Consider the following 22531-nt stretch of genomic DNA (forward strand, 5'->3'; position numbering starts at 1 on the left):
AAAGCAAATTAACCAATGTAGATTTTGAGCATGACATGTGAAAACACCTACAAATGGATTCAGAACTCAGTGGGACTGAGTTTTAGCATTTATTTCAGTGCCCAGGTAAACAAAAAGAGTATATGAGGTTATATACTTCTTGTACCAAGAAATGTTCTAGGAATGGGTCTAAACAGTTTTTCATTTGTCCTACCGCTTCTCCTGGGAATACCATTTTTTACCACTGAATCGGAACAAATGCTGTCAGGGGCTCAGGAGCAGAGGCACAGGGGAGAGAGGAAATGGAGAGCGAAGGGGAAGAATCGGAGGGCAGCGTAGGGGAGTATGACAGTGGCCCGAGAGATTCCATGAGCCTCTCCAGCGAATCAGAAGATTCCCAGAAGGGGGCGCCAATGGCCAGGGCAAGGGGGGTCCCAGGGGGACGCACCAGAAGCAAGGGGCCAGCGGGGACTCCCAAAGCAGCAGCGGGAGATCAGGGCCAGCTCCCCCACCAGAGCGTAGTGGGGGGGAAGAGTCCCATGTATCAGGGCCAGCGTCTCCTCCAGCAGGGAGAGAAGATGAGTCAGGGCTGACCACGCCTCTGTTGGAGAGTGAGGGAACGGAGGGGAGGTCAGGCCCAGCTAGCCCCCCCGAAGGGGGAAGCAGTGACAGGAGCAGTGTAACGGTCAGGAGGAAGGTTGCCGGCTGGGCGCGGGCGCCAAGTTCGAATGTACAGGCGCGCGGGACAGCAGAAAACCCGGATTGGGAACCAGGTCCTAAAGCCTGCCGGAGGGAGGGGGAAGACTCAGGGGACTCAGCGTCAGAAGAGTCCAGAAAGGGCAAGGAGTCAGCGGACAGGCGGACCCAGAGGAGGAAAGAGCAGAGGAAGAGGTGGAGCAGGGCTAGAGTCTTAAACTGGTGTCTGGGGGGAGGAGATTCAGACGGAGCTTCAGCGGTCTAGAGTTCAAGACGTAGAGCTGCGTGCCGCGGCTTTGAAATCGAAACTGAACTTCAATAAAGACTTTTGTATATAACAAGAACTGGCGTTGGTCCTTTGTGAGCTGGGACCTAGGGCAGCTCTGACAAATGCCAATTCTTTGAAGTTTGTTACGATTCAGCAGTAAACAGCCGGTTTCCCTTGGGGAAAGTGGCAGGACAAGAGGAAGTGTGAAAGGGCCCTTAGCTAAGACGAGTGCATATTTCAAATTTCCTGTGCATTGCAACATCGCCTGGGGGCGGGAAGGGTGGGGAGAGAGCGCCAAGGAGCAGGGCCAGCCCAAGACATCTAACTGCTCCACGTCCAACCCCCAACGCTCCCTGCTGGTCTTGCCTGCAGTTCTGCCAGCCCCATCTCCACAACTGTACCCCCACTGCACTGCCAAAGTGGTAATTGTGATGCAGCGAGGGCAACAAGGCTGTGTTGGTGGTGCAGGCGAAGAAGAAGCCCCGGAGGGGCTGGCAGAGGTGCAGCCAAGGGGATGGGGTTGTCTGAAGCAAATGGCTTGCCTCCCTCCACACACAGACAGGAAAAGGGGAGGAGACAAGTTCTGTTCAACCAGCCAAAGTGCAGGGGGGCGGAGAGGGGAGATGGGGCCGCCACCACCACGTGTTGTCGTGGCAATATCATAAGCAGGTTCAAACAGAAACAAAAGGCAGGTGGAAATTCCCGCTCTTCTCAACCTCATTTAGTGTAAAAATAATAATAATCTAAAAGAAGTTTTCAAAAATTGCCCTGCGGTTTTTCTTAAAATAAAAAAGATGTTTTTATATTTAATCTGTTAGCTGCCTTGAGTCTTTGTCAGGGGAAAATATAAATCTCTATGACACCCCCCCCGGGGGGGGGGAAGGGGGGCTCCGGCCATTCCGGGCCGAAAGAGACGACGGCGCCCGCCCGCCCACCCCTCAGCGCCGCTTCCCGGCCCGGGCGCAGAGCTCGGAAAAGCCTCTTTCCATCCTCCGGATAGGAACTGTGCAGTGGAAGGGGAGAAGCAGCCGCTGCTTTCCCCGGCGACCCGGGAGGCCCAACCCGCCAGCCGCCTCACGGCTCGTCGACCCGCCCCCCGCGCGGTCACATAGGCGGCCTGGACACCGCTTCCGGAGGAAAGGGCGGGACACAAAGTTGAATCGGAGGAAAAAAAACACTACACGGCGGCGCATCCGAGGCCCCATTGGCTACTGGCGCTGCTAATCTACTGTCAGCACGGGCGCCCGGTGGGCGGCGACAGCGGGTTAGCCGCCTCTCAGGGCTCGCCTCGCTATTGGACAGCGGAGTTTGGGTCGAGGCAGCCCATTGGCTGAAAGTTTTTTTTCCAGCTCCGACGGTTGCGCGGCCGTTGAAGCGGGCCTGAGAAGCAGCGTCCTGAGGGGAGCAGCAGCTGGTCGTGGAAATGGAGCGAGAGGCCGGTGGCGGCGGCGGCGGCCCGGAGGTGTTTCTTTTCTCCGCTCGAGGGTCGGGGCTGCGCCGGCTGGGGCGCTTCTGGGGCTCCCGCGTTGCGGGGAAGCGGTGGCGGAGTTCCAGCGCCCGCCTCTCGCTGAGGCCAAGCGCCCCACAGCAGCGGGCGGGCCGGAGGCTGGGCGCCCGCAAGAGCCGCCGTCCGTCCCGCTTGGCGTTGTTGTGCCGCACCGGCTGACGGGAGTTGTAGTCCGCCTCGCGCCCTCTTTCAGGAGCTCCGCGCAGAGCATGTCCCGACCAAAGGGAGAGGGGCGCCCCAGATTCATCTCTCCTCTGCCCCCCAAGAATGACTCGCGCACCTTTCTCCTTCAACCCGCCACTGCAGATTGTTGAAGGCTCTTCAGGCCCTCCTAATAAGCATTCACTTAAGTCTCTGCAATAGTTCTGTCCTGCACCCATTTTTGTTTAAGCATCCTTAACAGATGGTGATGCATTCTTTAATTATACTTTAAGAAATGTCTTTAATGATATTTTCTTCTCCCTAGGTTCATGAACAAGAACATTATTGTGAAATACGTCAACTAATTGTTCAGCATGAGGAAGAAATCAAAGAGTTGCACACTAAATTAAAGGAGCAACAACAGTTGCTACAAAAAATGGAAGCGACACACAAAGAAGAGATGCAGCAAGCAGAGGTACAATTTTAACCAAAGCAATAATTCAAAGGTCCTTTGCTGCTGCATATACATATGAAATAGGTCATTTGAAATAAGAACACAGGGAAGATTATAAACTGAATCCTAAACCAATATCATTTTTTAAAAAATAATTTGTCAAATATTCACAGTTATTTGCATATAGAATCAGAAATGCAGAGTTGTAAGGAAATATGAGGATCAGCTGGTCCAACCTGCTGCATGTAGAAATCTCAACTAAAGCATCCATGACAGATGACCATCCAACCTCTGCATAAAAAAACTTCCAATGAAGCAGAGTCAATCACTTTCCGAGGGATTCTGTTCCAGTCTCTGGAGCAGGGGAAAACAAGCTTGCTCCATCTTTCATGTGACAATCCTTTAGTATTTGAAGATAGCTAGCATACCTCCTCTCAGTGTCCTCCTGTCCAGGCTAAACATAACCAACTCCCTCAACCGTTCTCTTAAGGCTTGGTTTCTAGACCCTTGAACATCTTGGTTACCTGCCTCTTAAAGTGAGGTCCCCAGAATTGGACACAAGACCCCAGGCAGAATAGAGTGGTACTATGACTTCCCTTGATCGGGACACTATACTTCTGTTGATACAACCCAGAATAGCGTTAGCTGGAGATGCTCCTGTAGGTATACTGGGCTGACATTCCGTAGGGCGGGTGCCACTACCAAGAAGGCCCTCTGGTTCCCTGTAACCTCACTTCTCACAGTGAGGGAACTGCCAGAAGGCCCTCAAGCGTTGGACCTCAGTGTCCAGGCTGAACGGTGAGAGTGGAGACGCTCCTTCAGGTATACAGGGCCGAGGACGTTTAGGGCTTAAAAGGTCAGCACTAACACTTTGAATTGTGCTCTGGATTAGTTGTAGTTTCCCAGTCACCTTCAAGGGTAGCCCCATGTAGAGCGCATTGCAGTAGTCCAAGCGGGAGATAACTAGAACATGCGCCACCCTGATGAGACATTCTGTGGGCAGGTAGGGTCTCAGCCTGCATACCAGATGGAGCTGGTAAACAGCTGCCCTAGACACAGAATTGACCCGTGCCTCCATGGACAGCTGTGAATCCAAAATGATTCCCAGGCTGCTGACCTGGTCCTTCAGGGGCACAGTTACCGTATTCAGGACCAGGAAGTCCCCTTCACCTGGCTGTCCTGTCCCCCAGAAACAGTATTTCTGTCTTATTGGGATTCAACTTCAATCTGCTAGCCACCATCCATCCTTCAACTGCCTCTAGACACTCACATAGGACGTTCACTGCCTTCACTGTTTCTGATTTAAATCGGATGTAGAGCTGGGTATCAGCAACATACCGGTGAACACCAAGCCCCAACCCCCCTGATGACCTCTCCCAGCAGCTTCATATAGATGTTAAAAAGGATGAGGGAAATGATGGAGCCCCAAGGAACTCCACAAGCGAGTGCCCAGGTGTCCAAATCCTCATCCCTCAACACCACTTTCTGGACATAGCTCAGGGGAAGGAGCGGAACCATTGCATAACAGTGCCCCCAGCTCCCAATCCCTCTAAACGGTCCAAAAGGATACCATGGTTGATGGTATCAAAAGTGACTGAGGGATCAAGCAGAACCAGGAAACTGCTTACACCTCTGAACCTAGCCTGCCGAAGATTATTGACCAATGCATCCAAGGTGGTCTCAGTCCCATGATACGGCTGGAATCCCAATTGGAAGAGATCCACATGGTCTGCATCTTCTGGGCGTGCTTGGAGCTGTTCAACGACCATCTGCTCAAACAGCTTGCCCAGGAATGAATACTGGGTGATAACTGGCCATAATGGCCAGGTCTAAAGATGGTTTTTTTTAAAGAAGCGGTTTAATAATGCTCTCCCTCTGTGAGGGAGTCCAGGAAGACTCCCTCACAGAGGGACGCATTCACCACTCCACTACAGAGCTCATTGGCCAGCCTTGTCTGGCTTGCTTTTATGAGCCAGAATGGGCAGGGGTCCAGGAGACAGGTGATCAGTTTCACTTGTCAAAGAAGCCTGTCCACATCCTTAGAGGTAATTATTAATAAGTTGAACAAAGATACCTTCCTTACTGTCTAGTAAAAGTCACTATTATTGTTTATTTGGGAAAGGTGCTTTAACATTAACTTGTAGTACCTCAGTTGTTACCATCACTTTGCCCCATTGTTAAAAATGGAATCAAGGTTTGAGGGAAATTAGGGTACTAACTAAGCCTGGCCCTTTTCCTTGATGCTCACCTTTTCTGGTTCCTATAGCAACATAATTTAGTGCCATGTGACATCCCTGGTGAAAGGATGTCCAGCTGGCATAAGTGAGCCATAGGATTGCACTGTAATAAACTGAAAGTACAGTGTTACCTCAGGTTAAGTACTTAATTTATTCCAGAGATCCGTTCTTAAACTGAAACTGTTCTTAACCTGAAGCACCACTTTAGCTAATGGGGCCTCCTGCTGCTGCCACGCCACTGGAGCACGATTTTTGTTCTCATCCTGAAGCAAGCAGGGTTATGGGTTTCAATTATTGTCTTTCTTGACTGCAGGCTCTTCATAATCTTAAACTGGAAGGTTTAAGGCTAAGTTCAAATAACACACACACATCCCAATTGGAACTGATGCAGACTAATCTGAGAAAAGAGAAAGAAACTGCCCTCATGGAGTTGCGTGAGATGCTCAACGATAAACATGCTCAAGAAGTAGCAGTTCTACAAGGTCAATACCATTTTGAGCTGGAGCGTATTAAAGAACAGAGTGATAAGGAAAAAGAAGAAATGGTCGTGAAACATCTAGATGCCATGGGTAAGCTACCTTGTAGTTTTCAGCCAAAATATTGCAATCCATAGAATACTAGTGCAGACATTTTGATGTTTTATTCAGTTCTGTTTGAGAGCAAAATAAATGTCAATTTTAATCATAGCAGATAATACTTTGAAAATGATTTAACAATGTACAGAGATTATATAAAATATAAAATTTAATGCTATAATTTAGAAGTACATAATGCTTTTTGACAAGTGTGCTGTAAGAAAAGCTTTTTACAAAACAAAAAAAACCCTCTGCAAATTATGTAAAAGCAAGTCATTTTAATAAGCATAAATATGCAAAATCAGAATATTTGCAAAAGCAAGGGGGGAGCCATTAAGAACAAAGGAAGATGTGGGGAAGGTTATATGAAGTGTGGAAGTTAAAGAGTAGATAATTTTTTTTAATATATTTTGAAATTGGTATTTATATTAGCTGACATGCCAAATAAATTTATGCAGTGGCAACAAATTTGATATTTCAGATAAACAGAAGAAGGACATAGCTCTGGAAATGGAGAAGACACACACCCAGCTCTTAGAGGTATTGTGTATAATTTATTGTGTTTAAATATTTTCTTTTTAAAGCTTCTGGATTTTTATATGATGAAAATTCTTTGATTTACATTACAGTTCCTCAGATTGTTCTGTGTTTGTGTTTGTTTGTTTGTGTGTGTGTGTGTGTGTGTGTACACACACACACACACACACACGTTCCCTTTCTTAAAATGTAGGAATTGTGGGTACATGTTTTCTTGTATGGCTAAATATCCAAGCATGCTAATACAAATGCACTAACAAACTATTGATCATGCATCTTTAAAATAAGATCATAAAAGTGAATGTAAAGGCTAATCTAGTGGTGGCATCCAGTGTTCTTGCTGACTGCTGTATGAAAGCAAGTGGCAGCTGCTAAAGAGATCATGAAATAAAAGCAGAGATGTTAGTTTCTTTCTGAAAAAAGAGTTGCTTGAACACACATGGGCTATTGGGTAAGTCCTGTCCAGGAAACCCACTTCATTTTTGCAAAGGCTCAACAAGTAGCAGCTGGGGCTGACAAGTAACTAAAGTTAAAAGCATTTAAATCGGAAGAATGATTGTTCCTTTAATTTAAAAAGCTATGTATTTTTCAGGATTCTGTGTGGCAATTTTCAATGTTAGACTTCATTTTCTTTCAGAATCTTAAAAGAGGATGTGCATCAAATACAGACCTCACTTTAAAAAACTTGCATGAAGAGTTATCTGTGAAACATCAGATTGAATTAAATGAGATGGAAAGAACCCTAAATGCAGAAATTGAAGAAGTAAAAAGAAAGTTGAAGAGTCTTTCTCTTGAAAAAGAGCAGGTTGAAAGTAGGTATTATATTCTGAGAAGAGTTATTATCATTGCAATATAATTTTATGTGCAAGAAGCAGTATTTCATCTGCCTCTAAAAAAGTAGGTGCTTTCCCACTCTTGCCAATAGAATGACAACTGCATCAATTCTTGAGGTATGTTGCTATCAAAAATGAGAGGCAGGTAGGGAAGTATTAGTCAGCTGCTAGAGGGCTGCGAAGCCAGACTGTGCACTTCAGTTCATATCCAAGTCTTCTCCACCTTCCAAAAGTCTGTGACTACCCTCTATCCTTCTTTGTATTTTATATACCTCTAGACTTCTTTAAAGTATAGATTAGCAGTACTGACATCATTTCTGTCATCCAACTCTCACGATTTCTTTATTTAAAGAAATTATAGCTGAAAAAAAGCCCTGCATACAAGTGGTCCTTTAAATAATCTTGTTCTAAGCCAGTCAGGATTTTAATGGTAATAACTGGCACCCTGAATTAGATCCAGAAGTGCAGTTGTAAACAGTACAACTGATCCAAAAATCAGGGTAACATATTGTGACTGCCTGGCTTTCACCAATAACGAGGTGACCATATTCTGTACCATATGACGATTCTGGACCATCTTCAAAGGCAACTCTTTGTAAAGTGCATTTAGTAATTCAGTCTGTGACAAGTGAATGGATTACTTATTTACTGGGTAGGATTACAGTTGGTGTACCTGTATAAGCTGGTAAAAAGCACTCCTCGCCACTTCAGCTTCCACAGTCAGCAATGAAGCATTTAGTGCCCCCAAACTATGAATGTGATCATTCAGGGGTGTGCAGCTCCTTGAAGCAGAAGTTGAACACCTCTTCCCAGAGTTAATGGTTCTCTCATGTGCAGAAAGTCCATCTTCTTTGGAGAACAAGTTTGGTGTAGTATTTAGAGTGTTGGAAATTGACCTGGGAAGCAAGTATTCAAATCACCACTCAGTCATGAAGCTCACTGGGCAGGAGTGAACTAATGAGCCCCATCAGTGGAAGCTCTGCACAAGAACTTGCACAATGGAACTTTTAACCTCTTTCCTCCCACCACCCACACTGAAATTGGCTCATGTGGCTGGGGGGTGAGGGTGGTATGTGTTGGAAGAGCCCCAAAACGACGCACAGGAGGCGAGGGGGCATCATTCTCTCCGGGAAGCCATAGTAACGGAACGGTCACTTTTGTGCAACATTGAATTCCTCCCAATGTCTCTTAGCCTTATCTACTAATTGGGTTTTTTTTAAGGATACAATGGAAAGAGGGAAAACTATGTACACCACCTTAAGCTCCGTAGAGGAAAGGTGGGATATAAATGTTACAAATAATAAATTAAGCTTCAGCTTGTTTCTCCTTATCCATCTGAGGCCAACCCTCTAGGAAGGACCAGAGCTACCAGGAGGATACCATGGTTGGTGGTGTTAAATAGTTCTCTGTCTATTGTCCCTTGTGAATTATTTACCAGGGTGGCCAAGGCTGTTTCCATCCCATAACTTGGTCCTCTGCAATCACACTTTACACTGAATCCGCATTTACCAAGGTTTTCAGTTCTTCTTTGTCCTTTGCTAGTCTTATTGAACAATGTCTATCATCTTGTTCTCTTTGTGACATGATGCTATCCTTTTTCTTAGATGACTTCCATCTTCTCTCCTCTTTGGATTTCCACCCCTTGTCTTGCTGGGGTAGTTTGCAGGTCTTACGTTTTATCACATATTCTTTTCGCTCACATTGATTTTCTGTTCAGAGCAAAATGACTTTGATGTATCAGCCTCTCTAGGTGTCCTTATTTGTTGTTTCTCATTCTCTGATTTTTGTAGCCCACCAGAATGACTCTGAAATAACATATTTTACATTCTAAACCTTTCCCCTTCTAAACTTCTTTTTATCTTCTTTTAATACTCTTGTTTCCCAGGCATGTAAACCTGGGATAAAAAGGTAAAGGGACCCCTGACCATTAGGTCCAGTTGCGGACGACTCTGGGGTTGCGGCGCTCATCTTGTACTATAGGCCAAGGGAGCCGGCGTTTGTCCGCAGACAGCTTCCGGGTCATGTGGCCAGCATGACTCAGCCACTTTTGGCGAACCAGAGCAGCGCACAGAAATGCCGTTTACCTTCCCACTGGAGCGGTACCTATTTATCTACTTGCACTTTGACGTGCTTTCGTACTGCTAGGTTGGCAGGAGCAGGGACCGAGCAACGGGAGCTCACCCTGTCGCGGGGATTCAAACCGCCGACCTTCTGATTGGCAAACCCTAGGCTGTGTGGTTTAACCCACAGTGCCACCCACGTCCTGGGATACGTTTCCTTAATGTAGAACAAAAGAAAGGAAGTCTGTAATTGTAGACTCTCCATAGCAGAATTCTATTCCTCTTTTGCTTCCCAGTTACTGGGAGACTAAGGCTGCAGTCTTATGCACCCTTACCTGGGAGTAAGCCCTATTGAACATAGTTAGACTTACTTCTGAGTAAACAGGCACACAAGGCTACTGGCTTGTTTAAGTTAAGCAGGTCTGGGTCTGGTCAGTTCTTGGATGGGTGCCCACTTGTGAACCACATATACAGGGTCTTGGGATAGAAGAAAGTTGGGATATACCGTATTTTTTGCCCTAAAATGAAGGGGAAATGTGTGTGCATCCTATGGGGCGAATGCAGGCTTCAGGCAGCTCTCCGCAAGCCTTGGGAGCCTGGAGCGACTTCCCGCCGGGCTCCCAAGGCTTGCGCACAGCAGCCTGCAGCCTGAAACCCGGGGAGCGCAGTGGGGCGCACCCTGGGCTTCGGGCAGCTCTCCGCAAGCCTTGGGAGCCCGGCACGACTTCCCGCTGGGCTCCCAAGGCTTGCGGACAGCAGCCTGCATCCCGAAGCCTGGGGCACGCTGAGCAGATATCGGGCAGATATCCGCAAGCCTGGGGAGCCCAGCGGGAGTTCCCGCCAGGCTCCCAAGGTTTGCGGATAGCAGCCTGTTCTGGGGTCGGGGGAAGCTCAGGCTTCCCGGGGGGGGGGGAATATATTTTTTTTTCTTTATTCCCCCCCCCCAAAAAAGAGGTGCGCCCTATGGGCCGGTGCGCCCTATAGGGAGAAAAATACAGTAAATGTTAAAATTAAAATAAAACTTGTAAGGATTGCATTGTAATATCACCTCTTTTAGACAAAGTACAGCATCTGGCATTGCTTTTCACATTTCACATTATAATACTTTTTTGTCAGAAACATTGCTACAAAGATTGTGGAATTTATTAGAAAACTTAACAGAATTGTATGTATGAAGTAGAATTTAAATTCACTGCTGACCTTATATATCTCTTCAGACGTTTGGACTGTTGTGATGCCAGAAACTGGTTTGAAGCAGTCATCTCACAAGCAGGGCTGTATCTCAGGTGTAGAGTGCATTCTTTGTGTGTATTTTGACAGCTGATAAGAAAATAAATTTTATAACAGAACACAATGTTATTTTGTAGTGGAGCATGATATCCTGAAAAACCAGTATGATCTGACCATGACAAAGCTGCAGGCTGAATATGAACAAAAGTTGGAAGATATGAAAGAGCAAAGCAAGAAACAAGAAGAAGAATTACAGCAGGAGGTAAATAAGCATATTTATGTTGATTCTTTGCAAGGCTCTTTATGTTTATCAAGATCTGCCTGAATATGAGAGTGAAATGGCAGAGTGGGAAACAGCAGATGAGGATCTCCACCTAGGTGACTGGAGGACTGAAACAGGCAAATGTGGGTGTTGGGATGCTGGAAGAGAGGGGTGGAATTATGGATAGAGATAATAAGAAACATCTGGAGATGGAAATGATAGACGTAAGAGACTTACGTCTCTTCTGTACAAGTTGAACACAGAAGAAAACACCATCAAGCTGCTGGCTATCTTTGGGAAAAGAATGGAAGAAATAGAAATGGAAGGACTGTTTATTTAAATTAAAGATGGGAAAGCATAGCCAAGAAAATATGGAATTGGATAATAATATTAATAACAATAATAAACTTTTATTTATATGCTGCCCTCCCCGGCCTAGACTGGGCTCAGGGCGGCTAACATAGAATATATAACATAAATTACCTCCTAAAAACAAGTTAGGATCAAATTAAAATCTAATTAGATGGCTTTCCGCAGGATTAGGGTTGGGAACAGTAAATGTTCATCAGGCCCAGCTGTTTACGCTGTTCTTATATGGGCCTGTGAAAATGCTGGGAAGCCTCTTTCATACTAGTTCTTATACAAAAAGAGAAGGGGAGTCAGGCTGAGTCCTGACCAAAGGCCTGGCGGAACAACTCCGTCTTACAGGTCCTGCGGAAAGATGTCAGATCCCGCAGAGCCCTGATCTCTTGTGGCAGAGCATTCCACCTGGCCGGGGCCAAGGCCAAAATTAATGAAGATACAAGCAAATAGTTACGGACTATTACTCCAATAAGAGTTCTTGGAATTTCTTGGAGAGAAAGTTGTTATACTGGACTGGAGAAAGACTTTTTTTGGCCTTTAGCAATAATAACAATCAAAGAGCCCCTTTGGGACTTTTTGTGTGGAAAGAAGAATGTCTTGAGGTGTCTGGGACTGAAGATTGGAAAAACGCCTAGCAGATTGAGGACATTATCCTGGAATACAACTAGATACTAACTATTCTGGAATGAATATTTTGAATAATCTGTATGTACATAATTGGCAGATGGAGAACTGGAAGTCCTTATCTCATCTCATTTTATTTTTTATGATTTCTAGCTTTTGTCTTCTTCTGTAAACTCTACTATACTTATGTTTTGTTCTGTTTTTTGATGCCCTGTACTCGAGTATGAGTTAATGAGGCTACACAAAGGAAGGTGGTGGATGGATGATGAAGAACCCTGTGTGAGATGCAGAGAAGGGAAGATCTCCCAGAGTGGGAGGCTGATAAGAGGCCATTGCATTTTCCTTTCTCCCTCCCACTGTTTCTTTTTGTGTTCTTTCTTTCTTTCTTTCTTTCTTTTATGTACATTTGCTTTCTCGTTTTTTCTGTTTTTATTTGGATTAGTTTGGCTTTTATTGTATTGGATGTTGAAAAGTTTCAATAATAAAAAAGAGAAGTAACTCACTGGTGCACCTGAACTCTATTGAAAGCAGGAGTGACGTCCCCATCCATCAGCTGATGCACAAGGAGTTTAATTCTGCTTGGTTCAGGTGTACAAACTAGTTCCTCACAATGAACTAGTTGGCACACTGAAGCCCTGAAGAAAACTGGAACTTTCTGCACATCGCCTGATAATGTCATAATGACATCAGCTGACTGACAAGTGGGTGGTCCTGTCCATCTGTCAGGGGTGCGGTGGGGGCCAAAAACGTTCCCCATCCCATTCAAAATCTACCAGTCAGTTGCAAAAGATGTAGAGTTTAAATGAAAAAACAGGCGGCTACTGAGCACATTCTAAGCCTAGGAATGGTTTTTTTTTTACTATCAGAATTGAACAAAGCAAAGAGTCATTTCACGCAGATATGCACTACTGGTTAGCTACCTTAAATTTCAACAACCTAATTTATAAAGTGGTTTTATTGTTGCTGCTGTTAAGAAATTCGGAGCCAGAAATTGGCCAAAAATTCCGTCACTCCTGGTCTAGAAGATTTTGAAAACACTTTTTAAAAAATTAAAATTTGTAGGTGTACTAACTTATTGTACCTCTTGTAGATAGAAAAGCTAATGGCTATGCAAGAAAAACTAAAGGCAGAGTCAGAAGAAGAAATCAAAGGACTTTGGTCTCAACTGGATAGTGCTCGGGCAAGTCGCCAAGAATTAAGTGGTACGTTTGAGGATTTGACATAGAATCATTGTAACCTGTAACTTCCTTTCTGTTCATTTTTAAATTCTAGGGTCCTATTCTCTATCATTCAGTGAAGCATTTTATTTTACGCTATTAAGTAATGCCATATAAAGGAACAATATTTTATATTCTTCTTGATGACTAATTAGCTGAGCAACTGTTAATGCATGTTTGTGAAACTCTCAGTTTTAATTTCAGGATTTTAGGTCACTTTCTCAGATTGGAGGATTGACATAATTTACATTTTATCCTGTTCAAAAATAATATTAAATTTCTAAAAATATTTTTATTATTTCAGGTCTACACAAAATATAATATGCAGGCTAAATTTATGGCACAAATAATCTTGATGCCATTCATTATGAATCTTAACAATTAATTTGAAATATTAACTCAGCGATTTATATTTATATAGTAGCTCTTGAATTATTATTATTATTTCCTCCTTTTTCCACTTGAGGTATGCTGTTTAATGAATATAACATAATGATATATTGAGTAGTTAACATTCATAAATGAGCTCTAAGATTTGTAATACTAATCTTCAGACTTGGCAGTGTTTATATTTACTTTCTTCATTTTATTATGCATTTAACCTGGGCAATATTAATAGATCCCATGCCTTTTTGGGTTTTTATGCAAATCTTGGAAAATGTAAATATAGGTGGAGTTGTTAGATATCCAATGTTTTTACACAGAATAAGCTTTCCTATCTTCCCCCTGCACCCCCTGATGTGTTCTGGAGGGTCCCCGAAACGTACATGACCAGACTGAGGGACGACAAGGGGAAGAAGATCAAGTCCCATTACACAAGCAACCTCAGAACTTGTAATAAGTTCTATTCAAGTTAATAAAGTGCTTCTTAGCATCCAATGCACTTAAGGTCAAATGTTAAGCCTAGTCTTCTTAATAGCGTTGTTCTGTGTGTGTTGTACTTCTTGAGAAGCTTGTTTTATTTTAATATACTGTATTAAAATAAGAGAGTATTATCTTGGTCTTTCACCAGAGTTGAAAGAACAGCTGCTTGCTCGCACTTCACACATGGAAGAAATGGAATACCTGAAGAAGGATTTTCAACTTAAATGGGATAAAAAAAAAAGTGAACATGAAAATGAACTGGAACAATTAAGACTTTATTTTGAACAGAAATTAAAATCTGTGGAAGAAAACTACAGAGAAGAATTAACAATGCTGCATCAGAGGCTGCGGGAAATGAAAGATTATTCCCTATTAGAGGTGGAGAACAGCCAAGATCTACATGTGGAATTTGGGTAATGCTAATAATTTAGTAACTTGATCTGTAGCATCAGATTTTTAAAGAGTTGATTACTAAGTATTATATTCTTAATAAGGTGGGAATGTGTAATGGAAACTACAGCGGAACCTTAATTTACGAACTTAATCGGTTCCGGAAGTCCGTTCTTAAACCAAAGCATTCTTAAACCTAGGCGTGCTTTTCCACAGCAGTGGGGGACTCAATTTACAAATGGAAAACACTCAACAGAAAGCAGAACATGTTCTACTTGCAATGCAGAGTTCACAAACCAAAACACCTACTTCTGGGTTTGCAGCATTCTTAATCCAAGTTGTTCATAAACTAAGCTGTTCTCAAACCAAGGTACTACAGTGGTACCTCGGGTTAAATACTTAATTCGTTCTGGAGGTCCATACTCAACCTGAAACTGTTCTTAACCTGAAGCACCACTTTAGCTAATGGGGTCTCCTGCTGCTGCCGCGCCGCTGGAGCACAATTTCTGTTCTCATCCTGAAGCAAAGTTCTTAACCTGAAGCAATATTTCTGGGTTAGCAGAGTGTGTAACCTGAAGCATTTTATATGATAGTCAATTGAATATATGAAGAAGGCTATCATATTGCCTAATAATCTATAAATCTCTTCTTCATGCTAAGTATACCCATTGATAAAGATACTGAAAACTGCTTTATTACTTTATTAAAGTTATTGCTTTATTAAATTATAATATAGTAAAGCATATATGTAATGTTATAATAAAGTAATGCTATAATAAAACATTACTTTATTAAAGTTATTAAGACCATGTTACTTACTCTTTTGAAATTTCCCCCCATACAGTTCATCTGCCATATTTTCAGAAGAGATGACTGAAAAGGAGAGACATGATCTATTTGAGCAGCTAACTCAGCAACTGGAACGCCACAAGGTAAATTGCTAGCTAGTAATAAAAAGGCATATTTGGCTTGCCAGACAAAATGACCCCCCCCCCCCAACTCCATGTGCTGTTCTGGGGATTGTTGCTGAGGGCCACCAAAAATGGCCTTAAGGGCAGCATGCAGCCTTGGGATGTACATTGAGCCATCCTGCTGTAGTGGATAGTCTAAAGCAGAGTTTTCCAAACTCTGCATGTTGGTGACACATTTTTAGACATGCATCTTTTTGTGACACAGTAATTCAGTTTTGCTAGCAAACTGGAGGTTAAACTAACTCCTTTCCAGACCTGGGAGGAGCGTGGGGAGCATTCGCATGACACACCTACACCCTGCAGCTGGCACACTAACATGTTGTGATACACAGTTTGGAAAGCTCTGGTCTGGAGTAAGTTCAGCAGTCGCTACAGTGAGCTAAGGTTCCAGATTGGGTTCCGCCTCCAAGCCTGATGCTGGTTTGAAGGACAACTGATCCTGCCGCTGACAGAAGGAGACAACTGAACCAGTTGCCACCACACCAAAGCCTGTAGAACCAAGCCAGAATTGTCATGAGTGCCTTCCCATGTGCTTAGGGAAACAACTGCCTCCCCCTGCCCCCCATCTCACCAGTCTAGGCTATGGAATGCAGAAATGTCTGTCTTCAGGCCAGAGGATGAAACCTTTTAAGATTATAGACAGAGGCTTTGAGATTACATTTGAGATTGCTGCATCACACTGTTGACTCACATTAAGCTTGTCTACCAAGACCCCTAGATCCTTTTCACAGGTACTGCCAGTAAGGCAGGTGTCCCCATCTTATATTTGTGCAGCTGGCTCTTCCTTTCTAAGTGCAGAACCTTACATTTTTCCCTATTGAAATTCATCTTGTTAGTTTGGGCTCAGTTCTCCAATCTGTTAAGGTCATTTGGAATCCCAGTTCTGTCTTCTGCAGCATTAGCTGCCCCTACCAGTTTGGTGTCATCTGCAGATTTGATGAGCATCCCCTCAATTCCTTCATCCAAGTCATTTATAAAAACATTGAACAACAATGTGCCTAGGACAGAACCCCACTTTTGTCCAGGATAATGAAGCACAATTAATGAGCACTCTTTGGGTTTGGTCAGTCATCCAGCTACAAATCCACCTAACAGTTATCTCAATCAACCCACATTTTACCAGCTTCTTCACAAGAATATCATAGGGGACTTCGCCAGAAGCTTCACTGAAATCAAGATACACTATGTCCACAGGATTCCCCCAATCCACCAAGTTTTTAACTCCATCAAAAAGAGAAATGAGATTTGTCTGACATGACTGGGATTTTGGGAAACCCAGGCTGGGTCTTAGTAATCACCACATCTTTTCCTAAGTGCCCACAGACCAACTGTTGCATTATCTGTTCTAGGACCTTTCCTGGTATCGATGTCAAGCTCACTGGTCACTAGTTACCTGGGCCTTCTACCCCCCCCCCCTTTTTGAAGATGGGGATAACATTTGCCTGCCTCCAGTCTGCAGGGACTTCACCTGTTCTCCAAGAATTCTCAAAGATTAGAGGCTCTGAGGTTACATCCACAAGCTCCCTTGGGTGCAACTCATCAGGCCCTGTAGATTTGAGTTCATTTAATGTAGCTAGGTGTTCCCTTACCACCTCTTTTCCTATCTTGGGCTGCAGTTCTCTCTTTGCATTATTTATTCTGTTATCACCAGGTTAGCACTGCTTTCCTTTTGGGTGAAGACAGAGGCAAAGTAGGTGTCTAACAGTTCCTCTCTGTTGTTGAGAATCAGGTACAAGATAGATGATCCCCTTGTAGCTTCCTTCACCTTCAGGAAAATGAAATTGTCTATGAGGCAGCTGAGGAATTTGTTGGACCTTACATTGTTGGCAGAGTTTTTGTTCCAATAGCTGTCTGTTTGGCTATCTGCTCTAGGAAGGCATCATCCAAGTCTTCTGTCTGGCTTGGAAGTCTATAGCCAGGGCTGGCCCTCCCATGATGTAAGTTGAGGCGTTCCATTCATCCTAATGGACCAGACTCCATAGCATAGTAGTGTTGCTGTTGCAGTCCACCTTGGGTAAGGCTGCAACCCAGTAGTGGATATCAGTGCACATGAAGACCAGTGCTACTTATGGCCTATGATCAATTCTAATTCTGTTTATTAATACATTAGCATTCAGTTTTCCATCCTGATTGTGGCTGTACAGTGGTGCCTCGCAAGACGAAATTAATCCGTTCCGTAAGGCTTTTCGTATAGCGGTTTTTTCGTCTTGCGAAGCAAGCCCATTGACAGCTTAGCGGATTAGCGCTATTAGCGGTTTAGCGGCTTTTAGCGGATCAGCTGATAAGCGGCTTATCAGTGGATCAGCTGATAAGCGGCTTAGGGCTTAGGAAAAGGGGGGGGAAGGGAAAAAACTCCGCAGGAACTCGCAAGACATTTTCGTCTTACGAAGCAAGCCCATAGGGAAATTCGTTTTGCGAAGCGCCTCCAAAACAGAAAACCCTTTCGTCTAGCGGGTTTTCCGTCTTGCGGGGCACCACTGTACTAGCAACTAAGGCAGAGCTACTTGTTGCATTTTATTGCTGATGACCGCCAAAGGGCTGTGAACAATTAGCTCCGTGTAAACTGCTTGTGCTAATTTTAGTTGTTGGCACCTGTCTCAAGAGACAATGGAGTGCACCTCTGGGATGAAGTCAAACTGCTGCATTAGCAGCACCAAAGTAACCTCCTCGGGGCACAAGCCTGGGCAGTGTGTATGGAGGTTCTAGGCTGTCTAGACGACAAGATCCCTCTCTTGGCGTCACTGATGTGGGCCAAAGGAAAGCAGAGCAAAACATTTGGCACCAGCTTGGCTGCAGGAGTTGCTGGAAGGAGGAGTACAAGGCGCCATCCAACTGTCTCAGGGGCTCCACTTTGGATTTGTGCAGGATTTACTTCTTAGCCTTTTCTTCTTGTGAAGTATAGTTTAGTAAAACAAATGTTTTGCATGGAAAGTTTAAAATGGATATGTTTCATAAATCTTACCAGTGTTTTTCTTCTGCATGTTGGCTTCAGGAAGAACTCTTTTGTTTGCGGTTGCATTTGGATGATAAACACAAAAGTGAGGTAGAGTTACTAAGGTCTTCCCTCACACTTCAGTATGAAGAGAGCCTAAAGAAAATGAGGATGGATCTTTCAGATAGATTCACTTCTGAAATGGAGCAGCTGAAAAGAAAACATAGTTTAAGTCTTGAACAGCTCCGTGCCAAAATGTCAGAAGAGCACCTCAGAGGTAAGCAGTTGCAGGTCATAAGAAGAACATGTGAAATTTTAATTTCCAAAATTACATTTATATGGAAAATGCTAGCTCTGTGTTCTAAACCAGTGAAATGCATTGCTTTACTACAGTGCTCAGGCTATCACTTTCTAAGAATGGGTTTAGTTGATTTACCCTGTGAAACTAATACAAGGCACTCCGAGGCCACCTATGTGTCAATTGATAATGGTGGTTCGAGGAGTTCCCCCAAACAACGGACCTGCTCCTTCAGAGGGAATGCAGTCACCTCGCCTGTCTCCTGGATCTGAGAACCATTTGCCCACAAAGGCGCTGCCTCCCCAGGATTCATACTGAACTTATTAGCCTTCATCAGTCCACCACTGCATGCAGGCACCTGTCCGGGTCCTTCACCATCTCTCCTGAATCAGATGTAACAGAGAAATAGAGCTGGGTATCATCAGCATACTGATTACACCTTGACCTCAAACTCACTCCTAGTGGCTGCTCCCAAAGGCTTCATATAGCTGGGGACAAAATAGAGACCTGTGCAGGGGTTTAAAATAACTTCTGTTAAAAAACCAGAAGCTTTTTTTTGGTAGGCATTGTAGGACAGGAATTGCCAAAAGAGCGGAAGAAGTTATTCATGTATTCTACAATGGCAGCTAGGATTCTACTAGTTCAAAAATGGAAAGATGACAAGATACCAACAAAAGAAGAACGGCAAATCAAACTTCTGGAATATGCAGAAATGGCGGAACTCACAGGAAGACTCAGAGACAATGACAATGAAGACTTTAAAAAAGACTGGGAACTGTTCATGTTGTATCTACAGAAATATTGTAAAGAAATGGGCTCACTAGCAGGGTTTGAGTAAACACAACTAAGAAAACAAGTGTAAAGGTTAAGAAACAACAATATGGAAATTAATCAAGTGTAAGATGTAACTTGAAAGAAAATTTGGTATAAAAATGATAAGAATATAAGAGCATTTAGCTAAAAGATAAAAAAAAATAAGACAAAAATTAAGCAGAAGTAGCAAATATTTAAAGAAGTGGAAGTTGAAGGAAGTCATGACGTGGGCGGGAGTTTCCGTTTTCTTTTTTCTCTTTTATATGGTAAATGTGTTGAATATTAAATTGTAAAATCTAATAAAAATTTATTAAAAAAAACTAATAAAAAATAGAGACCTGTGCGATCCCATAGCATAACTGCCATGGGCCAGAAGAGCAGCCTCCCAGTACTGGGGACACAACCCTGCAAATAGGAATGGAACCCCTGTAACAGCAGTGTTAATAATCTTCTAATAGTGCTAACATTCTAATGTAAACTAAGATTATAGCAATAAAACACTAAATATGTTTTGTTCAGTATTTTGTTGCAATTATGAAAACTGATGAAAAATATTTTAAACTTTTATTATTTTCAGAAATTGCTAAACTTGGTCTACAAAGTGCTCAAGATGCTGCGCGTCAAGTAGAAATGGAAGTGGCTGAGCAATGCTTGGCACTAGAAAATGAGTACAAAGCTAAACTTTGTGTTCTTCAGGTTGAGACCCAAAAAGACATAGAAGAATTGAGGAGAGAAAATACAAAATTAAAGGAAATTAGTGTGTGTCAAGAAATGCATTGGAAGGAGGAGCTGGAGCAGGTAAAATATGGAGGGATGTTGATATATGTGTTTCTGAGAAATAATTAAGGATTTTAATTAATAATACATATGTGTATCAACAATTTTTCAAAAATAAATTTTGTTCTACATTATATTTTCAAAAATAAATTGTTCACTTGGACACCTCTTAAGATATTGTAACTAAATTTGGCACAGTAGTTCCTGAGATCAAGGAACAGAGTATTGTTTTGTTATGTTTGAATACTGTTGGATGACATGTTGAATCAAGCTAGCAGACTGAGCCTTTCAGAATTGCATTTATTGTCAGTGAGGGCTGCTGTTAGCTTCTTTGAATTCCCAAACACCAGGAGTTCCTTGCTAGTTACAGTGGTACCTCTGGTTACGAACTTAATTCGTTCCGGAGGTCCCTTCTTAACCTGAAGCTGTTCTTAACCTGAGATACCACTTTAGCTAATGGTGCCACTGTGCCGCCACCACGTGATTTCTGTTCTCATCCTGAGAGCAAAGTTCTTAACCCAAGGTACTACTTCTGGGTTAGTGGAGTCTGTAACCCGAAGTGTTTGTAACCCGAGGTACCACTGTATTAAGAAATGTATCTTAAGAGAAACATTTACAGCCCTTATTTCGAAGTAAATATGTATAGAAAATTCCTCTTTAGTTTTTGGGTCTTAATTCTGAGTAAATGTACATCGGATTGCAGCTTAAAATCATTGACTAATTCTGTTAAAAGATAGAGAGTCTGGTTTGTGTACATTTTAATAGTAGTAGTAGTAGTAGTAGTAGTAATAATAATAATAATAATAATAATAATAATAATAATAAATTAATTAAATAATAATAATAATATTGTGATCCTGTTGTTATTTGTGATTTAATAGTGCTATCCTGTATGCTGAAATTTAATTTGTTAAACTATCCTGTATATGTTTATGTGGAAGTAAGAAAATTCATAGCAGCAAAATGTCCTGTTCTCTTCTCTGGCTACTGTTGCCTGTACCTTCTTTACAGATCTTTGTAGAAGGACAGGGGGCTTCATGCACAAGGTGGAGAAGAACATGTTGGGCTGCTGGGAGAAGGGTTTTTTGTCTCTTAACACATGTTAAGTAAAGGAGGCTTTACAAAAGGAACGTTTCCCCTCCCCTTCTCTCAACAATTGCTTCCACCCCATCAGCTATTCTTCAGGAGGGATCTCCTTGATCCTCTGCAAAGGCTTTCCAGTGGTGGCTGTGGTGGGGAGGGCTGGGGAAGGAAACTATCCCCTTCAGAATTTTGTCTGCATTGGTTTCATTTAAAAAGTGATTTTATGGATCACATTATGCTTTATTCAGTGCAGTCCCATACAGGTCTACTCAGCAGTAAGTCCTGTTGACATAAATGGGACATACTCCCAGTTAATTGGGTATTGGATTAGTGTCTAATTTACTGGTACTTTCTATATTTGCTTTTCCCTATATTACCTTTTAGCAGTTTTGTGTGCACTAGAAAGAGTAAAATGTATAAAGTTAAAATATCTTGGGCTACAATCCTGTGCACATTTATGTGAGGGTAAGCCCCATAGAAAACCGTGGGATTGCTTCTGAGCAAATATTTAGATGATAGTGCATGTTCATTTCTTAATATTATATAAAATAAGATATTTTGAATAAAGTTAATAAAAATGCATCAGATTGGTAGTTCATAATTTAAATTCAAGCAATTTGATATTGAGAGTTTATATGATTGAAACTTCAACTGTTGTTTTTTTTAATTCACAGATTAAATGCAAACTCATTGAAGATCATGCAAATGAATTACGCAAAGCTAGAGAGGAGTTGCAGGAAATGGAACAGACTCATAAAACAAAAGCTGAAGAATGGAAACGAGAACAGGAGGAATCAAGAAGAAAGGCTGAAGAGAAACTGTCATTGTTGTGTAAAGAGCTTGAAAGCAAGGCAGAGTGTGAGAAGCGAGCCTTGCAAAAGCAGTCTGAATTTCGTGAAGCTGAAATGATTTGGCTTCAGCAGCAGCAGGCTGCTAGAATTGTAGAACTGGAGAAATCCTTAAAGGAGCAGCAGAACAGCGTCAGGCAGCTGGAGGACACTTTAGTAAATGCACAGAAGACTTTGGCTCAATATGACAGTGAACTAACTTCCACCAAGACGCTCATGAGTGAAGAGTTAGAAAAAGCCCAAGAAGTGTTACAAGAAGAGTGGAAAGCTAAACTTAAAGATGCACAGAGCAGGTTTGTAATTTACTATATTATCATTGTGATTATGATTTACGGTAAATCATTTTTTTACCAGCTCTTCATTACAGAGCAGTTTCAGAGTAGGTTATTAAAAGTTTCAAATGCACAATATAGTTATTAAAAATGTCAGGTAAATCGCAAACAGCTAACTAAAAACATCCATACTGACATCAAATTCCACTAAAAGTGGGTAAGCCTATACAGGAGAAGGTATTCTTTGAAGTATCCCAGCCCCAGGTTGTACAGGGACTTGATTAAGTCCGTACATAATCA

General features: G+C 42.7%; 1 protein-coding gene across 2 annotated transcripts in view; it reads left to right on the forward strand.

Moving 5' to 3' along the window:
• Positions 1 to 2241: 2241 nt before the first annotated feature.
• The window catches only part of PCNT (pericentrin), a 75383-nt gene continuing 55093 nt past the window's right edge, over positions 2242 to 22531 (forward strand). For both annotated transcript variants that reach the window (XR_014556164.1, XM_083702554.1), the window contains exons 1-12: positions 2242 to 2405; positions 2917 to 3066; positions 5596 to 5851; positions 6339 to 6397; positions 7032 to 7206; positions 10655 to 10779; positions 12857 to 12968; positions 13996 to 14260; positions 15082 to 15169; positions 18201 to 18417; positions 19829 to 20049; positions 21786 to 22252. Coding sequence is in view for 1 of the 2 variants with exons in the window: in XM_083702554.1 (XP_083558680.1) it covers positions 2367 to 2405; positions 2917 to 3066; positions 5596 to 5851; positions 6339 to 6397; positions 7032 to 7206; positions 10655 to 10779; positions 12857 to 12968; positions 13996 to 14260; positions 15082 to 15169; positions 18201 to 18417; positions 19829 to 20049; positions 21786 to 22252 (2174 nt within the window). In the remaining variant the exon portion in view is untranslated. The remainder of the gene's footprint in view (positions 2406 to 2916; positions 3067 to 5595; positions 5852 to 6338; positions 6398 to 7031; positions 7207 to 10654; positions 10780 to 12856; positions 12969 to 13995; positions 14261 to 15081; positions 15170 to 18200; positions 18418 to 19828; positions 20050 to 21785; positions 22253 to 22531) is intronic.

The sequence above is a fragment of the Podarcis gaigeae genome (genome assembly GCF_964106915.1).
Source record: "Podarcis gaigeae genome assembly, chromosome: 1".
Classification (NCBI taxonomy): Eukaryota; Metazoa; Chordata; class Lepidosauria; order Squamata; family Lacertidae; genus Podarcis; species Podarcis gaigeae.